Below are 12,282 nucleotides of genomic sequence, written 5' to 3'. Positions count from 1 at the left end.
AGTCCCTATTTTTGTTACTTCTAAATGTTTGTTATGGTTTCTTCTTTGACTGACTTATGAATTATTTTAAGAATGTATTTATTAATTTCTAAACATATGAATATTTCCTGGTTATTTCTTTTGTGACTAATTTCTTGCATACTTGCATTTTGGAGAGAGATCATCCTTGGGCTAAAATCCTTGTAATTTACTTTGAATTGCATTATGGCCTAGCACTTCATCAGTTTTTGTAAATGTTATGTGTGTGCTTGGGGAAAAAATGATATTCTGCAGTTCTTTGCTATACTTTATATTTTCATTTGTTCAAGTTTTAAAAATGTTTAAAATCTTATGTATCATGATACTTTTTCTCTTTATACTGTCTGTTGAGTTCCCTTGGTGGTATTCTATTTTCCAGTTCTGGAATTCTAATTTATTTTTCCAATTTGTTCTTCCGCCTTTTGGACTTTCCAGTTCTGTCAAAATGTTCAACCCTTGGGCTTTTATTAATTCAACCCTACAGTGATCTTATAGGCTATTCCTTTCGTTTTCTTTTTGCGGTACGCGGGCCTCTCACTGTTGTGGCCTCTCCCGATGTGGAGCACAGGCTCTGGACGCACAGGCTCAGCGGCCATGGCTCATGGGCCCAGCCGCTCCGCGGCATGTGGATCTTCCCAGACCAGGTCACGAACCCGTGTCCCCTGCATCGGCAGGTGGACTCTCAACCAATGCGCCACCAGGGAAGCCCCTAGGCTATTTCTGATAATTCTGATATTATAAGTCTTTCTGGGTCATTTCCTGTTTTGATCATTTCTGTTAGTTCTTGTTAATGGTATCTTATTACTCTGTGTGTCTGGTTATCTTTGATTATGTACTGCACGATGTAAACAAGAAATTATCTGTAACAATATTGTGATGCCTAGGTTCATGTTACCTTCCTGCAGACTCCTGCCCCACTGCCTGCCGCCACCCCTTTCAACCAGACAGCTGTTGGTACTAACAATCTGAATGTGGGACCACCTCAATCCAAGGTACACTTAGAGGTTTATTTAGGTCACTCAGGTGACATAAAGCTGTAATTCAAGTCTGTCCTGGGACTGATTTTTTTTTTCTGGTTTCCTTTATCCAAGGAGTATAGCTCTTTGGGGTTTCAGCTCCAAGTGAGTGGTCCTTATCATACTTCCTTCTTTTGAAACGCTTTTTAAAAAACATTACTTATTTATTTATTTATATACAGCAGGTTCTTATTACTTATCTATTTTATACATATTAGTGTATATATCTCAATCCCAATCTCCCAATTCCTCCCCCCCCACTTTCCCCCCTTGGTGTCCATAGTATGTTGTCTACCTCTGTGTCTCCATTTCTGGCTTGTAAAACGGTTCATCTGTACCTTTTTTTTTTTTTTTTTTTTTTTGCATTACGTGGGCCTCTCACTGTTGTGGCCTCTCCCGTTGCGGAGCACAGGCTCCGGACGCGCAGGCTCAGTGGCCATGGCTCACGGGCCCAGCCGCTCCGCGGCATGGGGGATCCTCCCGGACCGGGGCACGAACCCGTGTCCCCTGCATCAGCAGGCGGACCCCCAACCACTGCGCCACCAGGGAAGCCCTGTACCATTTTTTTTGAAACACTTTTGCCTTTGACCTTTTTGCCCCTGGATTTATAAAGGTTTCAAGAGCAAGTCTGTTTTTCTCCCATTTTTTTTGAATCTTCCTTCAAGTGTCTGTGAGCTAAAACTGTTTTGGGTGATTTGGATTACCTCTCTGGGTTCTATTCTTTTGCCTTGATTTCAGCCAGGTAATTCTTCATCATCTTGTTAAGTCTTTGGGGCTTTTTAGGCTGTTCTTTAAAAGTATTCCCTCCGCATTTGTATTTGTCCTCAAAGGGACATTTCATCCAAGTCATTTACTTACTTGAAGCTGAAGTGTCTGAGTTTTTATGCCTTAAAAAAATTAATCAGTGTTATTCATATAAAATTGTAGTTCAATCCAGTTTGGCATACATTTTTTCCCTCAGTATGAATACTGGTAGTTAAAAGACTGTTCTTGACACCTGTGTTATATATTTACTCACACATTTAAATTCTGATTCCCAGTTTGCATTAGTCGATTTTGATTTCCATAGAGAATAGGTGGGACCAAATGTTCTTTATATATACATACTTACATACAGAATTTTTGGGGGTGCTGAGTCTTCTTAGTAGGAATAATTTAATATTTATCTCTAGTTTCCTTTGAAGTGAGCCATACCATTATTGACAGAGAGTAGAATATTTAAATGTTTCCTGGGTGTTCTTCCAAATCAGCTGTAGAAAATGAAAGAATGATTCATTCTCAGAAACACTGTGAGCATCTTTTACCTGGAATGTGACTGACTTAGATCTTCATATGGCTGGCTCATTCTTGTTATTGATATTTCACCTCAAATGTCACCTTTTTAGAGAGGGGGCTGGCTGTCTGGGTAACTACTCCTTTTTTCTCCCTTCATAACATGTATCACTATCTGATAATGATCTTGTATTTTTTTCCTCCCTCAGTAAAATGTGAAGCTCCATGAGGGCAAGGACCTTGCCTATCTTGTTCACCACTATCTCGTGTGTCTTATTTACCCATTCTTTGAATCATGTTAGGCAGTGAGTAATTTTTTGTTTAATAAATGAATGAATAGAACAAATGTTTATTTCTTTTGAAATTGTGACATTTTCTCTAGATGTCACAGTCATCCTTTAAAAATTTGTGATTCCATTGAATTAAAGTTGCTTTCTAAAATAAGTATAGTGTCTGCTTTCTCTTGCCTTTTTTCAAAAACATTTTTTGGTAAATATTGAATGAAAAATCAGACAATAAGAATCTGACCTAAAGTAAATATTAGAGTGACAAATATCTAGCATTAGGGACAACTGTGACTTTGTTATATATTGTGCTGGAAGGAGGTCAGTGTGGCTGGAGTGGAGCAAGCCAAGGGAGGGAAGAGTCAGAGATGACATCAGAGGAGAGAGGAGGTTAAGACCTGGTGGCTTATGTGGACTTTGACTTTCACTCTTAATGATATGCGAGGCCCCTGGAGGGTTTTGAGCAGAGAAGCGATATGGAGGTGGGTTTGGAGCTATAGGGATTTTGACGTATGGTCTACTTCTGAGCTCTCATATCAGTTCCACTGGCTAATTTGTCTATCTCTGTGCCAAGACCACCCTGTTTTAATTTTTATAGCTCAGTTCTTTTAAAAAATTAATTAATTAATTAGTTGATTTTTGGTTTTGCTGGTCTTCGTTGCTGTGCATAGGCTTTCTCTAGTTGCAGAGAGTGGGGGCTACTCTTCGTTGCAGTGCACGGGCTTCTCATTGCGGTGGCTTCTCTTGTTGAGGAGCACGGGCTCTAGGTACCCAGGCTTCGGTTGTTGTGGCACGTGGGCTCAGTAGTTGTGGCTCACGGGCTCTAGCGCTCAGGCTCAGTAGTTGTGGCGCACAGGCTTAGTTGCTCCGTGACATATGGGATCTTCCTGGACCAGGGCTCGAACCCTTGTCCTCTGCATTGGCAGGCAGATTCTTAACCACTGCGCCACCAGGGAAGTCCTATAGCTCAATTCTAACCCTCAGTATATTTGGTAGAGAGCATCTTGCCAGATCCTCCCCTCAAAGCTGAGCCTTCTTATTTTTCTTATTCGGGAGGGTGTTGGCTGTACTTGGAATTCTGCTCTTCCATATATATTTTAGAATCAGACTATTTTAATTCCACAGAAAACCCTCTTGGAATTCTGATTGGAATTGCATTGATTGTATAGAGTAATATGGAGACAACTGATATTCTTATAGTATTGAATTTTCTAGCCTTAAAATTGGGATAACTTCATTGATATATGTCATCTTTAATGCCTTTGAATAAAGTTTATATATATATATATATATATATACACATACGCACATGCATACACACATATATGTGTGATCTATATATGTTTATGTGTGTATGTATGTATATATATATATATATATATATATATATATATATATGAATAGAGGTCTTGAGTGTCTTTTATGTTAAATCCTAAGTGCCATTTTTGTTATTGTAAAGATGATTTAAAAAAATTACATTTTCTCTTTCTTATTGATGTTTACAAATACAGTTGATATTTGTATATTGAGCTTATATTTAGCTACCTTGTTAACACTTATAATTCTAATAATTTGTAGACTCCTTTGAATTGTCTGTGTAGACAGTAATATCTGTGAATTCTATTACGTTTTCCTCTTTCCAGTCCTATATAGTTTATTCATTTATTTTTTCTTATTTCACTGAGCTGTCTGGAACCCACTAGGATAATGTTTAATAGTAATGTTAATAAGTATTAATAGTAGGACTTCTTGTCACGTTCCTAATTTTTAAAGGGACTATCTAAATATTCCACATTTAAGAATGATATTGTAGGTTTTTGTCAGATAGTTTTATCAAGATATGAATATTTAAAAAGCATTTATTTATGGACATTTTAGAAAGTTTACATTCCTACTATTAGTGTACATAACGGCATACTTTTTCGTGTCAGTACTTTACACCACATGGGGTACTCATATATTTTAAAAGTTTCAAATTTCATAGGCAGTAAAGAAAATTTCTTTACTGGTTTAGATTTATTTCTTCCTTTTAAACCAATATTATATATTGATACAGCTGTTCTTCTTAAAGATAGGATAGGTTTTTTTGAAGCAAAAGAACTTATTTTGAAATAATTTCAGATTTAAGGTTGCAGAGATGGTATAAAGAATTTCCTGTTTCATAGACCCTTGACCCCTATTCCTCAAATGTTAATATTTTATCATATTTGCTTTATCATTCTCTCTCTCTTTCTCTTCCTCCATACACATGTACATATTTTTTTCTGAACGGTTTAAGTTGCAAACTTTATCTCTAAAAACTTTGGTGTTCTTCCTCTTTTTTTTCTGGTTAAGCTTTTTATTAATTCCTGTCTTATTCTAGAGATCTGGACTGTGCCTTATTTATTTATTTTATCAAAGTATAATTGACATGTAACACTGGTTTCAAGCGTACAGCATAATGATTTGATATTTGTATATACTGCAAAATGATCACCACAGTAAGTCTAGTTAACATCCATCACCACGCATAGTTACATATTTTTTTCTTGTGATGAGAACTTTTAAGATTTATTCTCTTAGCAACTTTCAGATATACAATACAGTATTATTAACTATAGTCACCATGCTGTACATTGCATCCCTAGGACTTGTTCATTTTATTACTAGGAAGTTTGTACCTTTTGAACACCTTCATCCATCTTGTCATTTCTTAAAGCAAGAGCATTGTTTTATGTAACCACCTTACTATTGTCAAAACAACAAAAATTATTATTGATACAATATTACTATCTAATCTGTAGACATTTAAATTTTATCAGTTACCCTTTATAGCAAAAATTTTTTTTTCTTGTCTAGGATCCAGTCCAGGATCATGCATTATATTTAGTTATCATGACTCTTAATCTTCTTTTCTGGAAGAGTTACTCAGTTGTTCCTTGTCTTTCATGATGTAGACATTTTTAAAGAATACAGGTCAGTTATTGAGTAGAATGTCCCTTAGTTTGGGCTTGTCTGTTGCTGCCTATGGTTAGATTCATGTTTTACCTTTTTGGAAGAATGTATGTGTGTATGTATATTTACATACACATTTATATCTATTTCTACATCTGCCTGTATTAAGAACTGACCCTATATGGTTAACTCTTATTTCCAAGCTTTCCCCCTTTTCATCTTTGTAACTTCCTTTTATGAGAATGAGACCAAACCCACATTATCCACAGTGTATTTACTTGTTTGCTCAATCCTAGAATATACATGAAGAAGTTTCATATCTCTGTGTAAAAACAAATAACTGAGTATAATATTTGTTTATATTTCTTTTTATCTTTAGTTCAAGGAGAGTATGTAGTTAAAATACTGCTTTCAGAAGTTACCTGGGGTTAATTCTTTTCCCCCAGCCTCCTTCAGTGTAGTTATATTATCCATTTCAAATACAGTTAGGTACATTTTTTCATTTGTGTTTCATTTTGGGTTCTTCCCTCCTATTATTATTAGCAGCAGCAGCAGTAGTAGTAGTAGTAGTAGTAGTAGTAGTATATGAAACATTAATGTGGTTTTAAAAGAACTGTACAAAAAGATTGGTTAGGTTATTAGAGTACTGAGAAATAAAACTTATGACTTTTAATTGTGTTTGTTCTTTCAGGGAATCATTTAATACTTCACATTAGGACAAATATGTGAAAATTCCTGCCAACCTGTGAGAATTTCTTCCTTTGGACATTTTTTGTTCTACTTACTGTACAACTTTCTTAGAAGTTCTTTTTTGATGCCATGTTCTGTGGCTTGCATCCAAAGAGGAGTTTGTCTTCATGAAGATTCCTAACATTGGTAATGTGATGAATAAATTTGAGATCCTTGGGGTTGTAGGTGAAGGTAAGTTTAGCATTCCTTGAGTTTTTGAGCAATGTACAATTATATCTACCACCAAAAAAGTTATTAATTCAGATTCTGTTAACTTAACCTTTATCAATTCACATATGTGCCTAAGAGTGAAATATTAAAAGTACTCTTAAACTATTTGGGTCTTATTCTCCAATTGAACGTTAATAACATTTAAAAATCCTTTAAAGTTTAAGAAATCAGAGATTTCTTAAGGCTGCCTTCATTTCATTCTTTTCATTAGCAATCATGATTTCTTTAGTCTACATTTTTTTGGTTACATTTACTTTTTATGTCAGCTAGGCTTATTTTGACTAACTTAAAATTTGTATGTTAAATTTTCCTTAATACATGATAAATAAATGAATAAATAACTTCTATTTGTCTTTGAGAATAACGAACCACATTTTATAAATTCTGAACCACACAATTTGGTCATTTTTTAACATCTCTGAAATCAGATGTGTGTTATAATCAGTAGCATGTCATGGTTTGATTGACAGCACTTTTTCTTTCCTAGTAGTACTAATGCTTATAATCAGTGATACCAGTTTGATGAAATATGGTAATTCATTTTCATAAATCTTCCTGATTTTTCCTCTTAAAGATAACTTTATGGAGATTTTGATAAATGATTCTGTTAACACCGTATAAGTGATTTATAATTACGGTTTCTTAGCATCTATATCTTTAAAGCAAATATTATAGAAACTTGATATTTCAGAATTTTCAAGTATATTTTGAATTTCAAAAGAAGTTTTAAAATTTACCTATGTCAACAGGATAGTTGTTCTGGATTTTAATATTAAGTTGTTAAATCCTTTTCAAATAAATAGAAACAATTAAAATATTGTCTAATCATTGAGTGTTTGCTTCAGGGTCTGAAGTTTGAAACCATATAAAAAGAATGGATCCTTCTTCCTTCACTAGTCAACTCCTTTTCCTGTTTTTCATTGATATTAATTATGTAGATAAAATTCATTTTCAATGCCTTATCTACTATTAATTTTATAATACCTGCTTTCTTTATTATTGTTATTTTTGTTTTTTCAAAAGTATTATAGAGACATGCCGTAAAGCTGCTCGCTGGAGAAGCTCAGCTCCTTAGGTGTAACAGGGTTGGAATGTTCCAGATCCTGGGCCTAAGTTTTTCTGGATCATAACCTTGTTTTTCTTAGTATACCCATAGGTGATAATCTTCTCAGGGATCGGCTTAGATTAACTAAAACTACCAGACTGTTATATAAATCAGAATATGTCAGTTTTAAGTCGTAGTCAGACCCATCATTGCTCTATGTTTTTTTTTCTTTGTAAACTACCTCAGATGCTTTTCTGGCTATGAAATACATATATATTTAGGAAATTAAAAACTGTCATTGGATGATTGCCTGGTGATTGTGGAGTTGAGTTGGATGGCTCTAATGGCTGGGTTCATCCTAATTGTGATAATAAGATTCATCCATCTCTACCGGGTGAGGGAAACTTATTCTGGCTCTCCAGGCTCTGTTGGAGACACATTTCCTAATTTCATCTCCCTGAAGTCCTCTTCTCAGAGATGAACACGGGCTTTGCCTGTCTGTAAATGTCAATCATTTCTACAAACTTCAGTTATCATATATTATATTTTGATTCTCCTAATTAGATTTTTTCACATTATAACTTCTGCCTCAATTTCCTTGCTGTCAACTGTGTTCTGCCTCTAAGGAAGTAGCTCACTGTCTAGTTAATAGTATAAGTAACCCAAAGGGTAGTGATGTATCTCATTTGAAATATATCAGAGAAAGTGGGAGTGCTTGGCTATACATGGCCAGAGATCCTTGGACCCCTCTGCTGGTGCCATTGATTTTAATATTTATGGCAAAAATGTAGCAACTCCTACTAGTTATTAATTGGAATGCTGAGGTGAGGCCTGTGCTATTTTGCCAGCCAGGGAAAACATTCCAGTATCTTAGAAGAGAATTTAAATGTCTCCTAGGACAGAGAACATATTTGGTAGGCTCCATGCTTGAGCCTACCTTTGTGAAACCATTAACTCTTAAAGTTTGAGTTCCCTAGAATCTTTTGAGGTAATTTTAATTTACTCTTAAAGTTCTTATGTCCAAATCTTGTCTCTAGAAATTTTTAAGCTTAAGTTTAAAAATGCCTCAAGTGAAAGTTTCTTTAAAAAGAGAAACATTTAAGAATATGCACTTGTTGGGGAAATGGGTTACTTATACTCTTGGTTTATAAAAAATGTATAATAAGTATTCATGCTCTCTTTGTATATGGCTCATTGCAGTATCACTGCAGAATATTATCATTTTAGGAATCATTATTATACCATATATTGATAACCAATATAAATGTAATAGAACTTTGATTCTACAGTCTCCAAGAGCTGTAATTTGTATACGTGCCCCTAATTGTTTACTTCTTTTTATTATAGGAGCCTATGGAGTTGTACTTAAATGCAGACACAAGGCAAGTACATAGTTTTTAAAAAGAAAATATATATATATATTTAACTCTTTTGAGACTAATGTAGTGTTCCGTGCATGTGGGCATATAATAAAAACTGGCTATGATGATGATGTTTAATAAAGGAGAATTAATATGGGAACCCTGAAGAAAGAGACTACTTTGGGTAAGCTTTATCATGATTAAGTAGTTGTTAGTTCTTTACAGTCATGTGCTCTTTTTTTCAACTGACCTATGTTTAGGTGAAAAGCTGCCTAATGGGAAGAGAGAAAAGATTGTAGAGAAGAAATCAAAGCAGTGACAGATTTAATTTATGTTCAAGTACTTAAGAGCAAGGAGGAGTTTCACGTCAATATTTTTCTTATAGACCCAAGAACTTGGATTGCTTATTGGGTCAGAATCCAGATTTTGAAGGGTAGTGGATAGGTGTTTGGTTATGAAATAGGGCTTGGGGTAATAGTGTATGATTATGACTATTAGCTGTGGTTGATCACCCTTGAACAGCCTTGAAATGAATCTTATATATATAGATTTTTTGACTATGATTACTAATCACCAGTTATTCAGGAAGGTTATTTCAAGTTTCCATAGGTGTTGCTCAGTGTTGAGCATGTTTTACTCAGAGACTAGCTTTAAGATGGCAAGTGTTGAAGCTGTAACAATTTCAAACATTAGGTTAAATATTTTTCTACTATGGTATACCTAGTTTGAATATTAATATCTGGCCTCATACTATTTTGTGTATAATTTGTTAAGACCAAGGTTTAAAGTTTTTTGTGATATTTTATATTGATATAATTTATATCTGAGATGAGCTTAGCAATTTAGCCTAAGCCATTTAATTTAAACTCTCAAATCTGTCAGTCTGTCATATATGTATGTGTGTGTGTGTGTATATATATATATATATATACACACACACACATAAAGATGATATAATTTTTATGTTTGCTTTTTCTTTCCCATTGTACAAAATATTACTTACATTTTGAATTTAAGGCTTCATGACAGTTGATATACTTTGGGTTTTACATCACAAATCTCTTTAATTCAAATAATTTTTTTAAAAAAATTTATTTATTTTTGGCTGCATTGGGTCTTCATTGCTGCGCGTGGACTTTTCTCTTGCTGCTGTTGTCTTCGTTGCGGTGCTCGGGCTTCTCATTGCGGTGGCTTGTAGTGGAGCATGGGCTCTAGGCACGTGGACTTCAGTAGTTGTGGCGCACGGGCTTAGTTGCTCCACGGCATGTGGGATCTTCCCGGTCCGGGGCTCGAACCCATGTCGCCTGCATTGGCAGGCGGATTCTTAACCACTGCGCCACCAGGGAAGCCCTAATTCAAAGAATTTTCTGTTATTCTTGAAATTGGGTGTTTGAGTTATTTTATGTTGATAATAGTTATCTGAAGATCTCTGCCAGTGAATCCTAAAAAAATGGTTTGAATACTGTTGGCTCTTGATTCAGGTTGACTAAGAATTTAAAATAATAAATTAAATATAATCAAAATAAATTTAGCACCTTAAATTCCTAATTAAGAGATATCACTGCAGTTTGAAATTAAACAAATAGAAAGCTCTCTAGTGAAGTGCTGTGCTTTTAAGGAGGTGCCTTCAGTTAAAATAAATTTAGGAAGCTTTAAAAAAAATAAAATTCTTGGGTAGATACTACTCAGGGGAAATAGGTTGTTAGTGTCCAAATTAAATTTGACTCTTTCATGAACATAATACCCCTTTTTGTACTGTGGCTCTGTTGATACAACATAACAAATGGAAGCTTCAGTTCTTAGTCTTAATCCTTGAATTTTAAAACCCAGGGATTTCTGATATATAATGCCAAATCTTCCAACAGTATTTTCTCTGAGTCGTTGTCACACTTCTTTCCGTGACCTTTTCCCCTATACTTTCTTTTTTTTAATTAAAAAAACTTTTTTTATTTTTTAATAGATCTTTATTGGAGTATAATTGCTTCACGATAACTGTGTTAGTTTCCGTTGCACAACAAAGAGAATCAGCCATATGCATGACCTTATCTAAGCTCTCCTGCCTTTTATGTAGAAATAAAGTTTATTAGTTGAATGCATTGTTTTTATCTTTCCATATATCTGGTTTACTCATTTGTTAAAACATGCTTGTTAACTGTACCTCGTTCTCATAATACACACTATTAGTGCCAGCAAGATGGGCTCAGAGTGAAAGTGGACGAGAACAGGCATCTCTGCTCTTGGGAAACCGACTCTAATAAACGTGAACTCTGATTCTTAGTGGCCATGTGCAAGGCATTTTGAGTTGCAAGGATGAATAAACCATAGTTTTCTTGCCCTTGTATGTCTTATGGTCTGTCTGAATAGATAGAAGAATAGATAAAAAATAACCTGTGAGATTGCTGCAAATGAGATTGCATCTAAAAAAGTACCTCTTTTTACTGCCCTTCACTAAATGAGGGCCCTACAGAGCAGCTGTCTGAGTATCGTTGCTTTTTCCTTTCATGTACCTAAAAAGATAGCACTGGATGGAAAATTTGAAGCACAAATTTAGTGCCTAACTCACAGTAATATAAAATTCTTTCTAGAATTTGCAACGGTTTAGTCATTAGACTTCTTACAGTATACGCTTTTTTCAGCTAGAATCAGACCTTCAAATCTTTACCCCACTATCCAAAAATAGAGAATTTGATGCTTCTGATAAGATTTACCCATTAGGATCAAACAACTGGATAACTACGAAATCTCATAGTCAAAAATGGATATAATCCTCCCTTTTGTACTTATTATGTGTAAAGTGATCAAGCCCATATATTTTACATACCTTTTAAATTTTTGATAAAATGCTTATAAAAATGTATAAATCAGGTCTCTTGTGATTACTTACACAGGTACATATGATCACATGCATAAATTTGATCCCTTTCTGAGAATGTTGGCTATGATTGTATATATAATTAAATAATTCCTAGCATTTGGTGTATTTGAACAAGTATGAAAGAAAGTCACTGTTTTAATCTGTGTCCTGTTGCAAGAAATTTAGAGGTCATGTTTATAAACAGGTATATCTTGTCTTTTGTGAACATAATATGATGTTGGGCTATTCCAGACCAAAGATCATACTTCTTAATTTACTGAAATAAATGCTGCCCAATTAAAAAAGAAAAATGTAACTGTACTCTCTTTTTGACAACGTCTGTTTATTGTTATATATACGTATTGGCATGTATACGAACACTCTTATCAGTGACTATTAAACTCTTTATGGAGCTGTATGATTACTCGCCCTTGGAAGAAGTTCTGGCTTGGACCTTTGCCCTGCAAATATGCATTGCTGATTTTCTTTTTCTTTACGTGTCTGCTTTGAAGTGCCTGTGAGAGGGGAGGCATGTTTT

The 12,282-nt window shown here is 34.6% G+C and overlaps 1 protein-coding gene across 5 annotated transcripts in view; it reads left to right on the top strand.

The window, feature by feature from the left end:
- Window positions 1-12,282, top strand: part of CDKL5 (cyclin dependent kinase like 5) — a 173,334-nt gene that overhangs the window by 52,607 nt on the left and 108,445 nt on the right. For 4 of the 5 annotated variants that reach the window (XM_067022938.1, XM_067022939.1, XM_067022935.1 and 1 more), the window contains 2 exons: window positions 6,216-6,445; window positions 8,877-8,911. In XM_067022938.1, coding sequence (XP_066879039.1) covers window positions 6,382-6,445; window positions 8,877-8,911 — 99 coding nt within the window. In that variant the 5' untranslated portion in view covers window positions 6,216-6,381. Of the gene's footprint in view, window positions 1-923; window positions 1,011-6,215; window positions 6,446-8,876; window positions 8,912-12,282 lie in introns of those variants that run through there. The other variant, XM_067022937.1, reaches the window with a different exon arrangement.

Source organism: Kogia breviceps, chromosome X, assembly GCF_026419965.1.
Source record: "Kogia breviceps isolate mKogBre1 chromosome X, mKogBre1 haplotype 1, whole genome shotgun sequence".
Taxonomy (NCBI): domain Eukaryota; kingdom Metazoa; phylum Chordata; class Mammalia; order Artiodactyla; family Physeteridae; genus Kogia; species Kogia breviceps.
The sequence above is the reverse complement of the archived record's forward strand: the minus strand, read 5'-3'. Positions and strand labels throughout refer to the sequence as shown.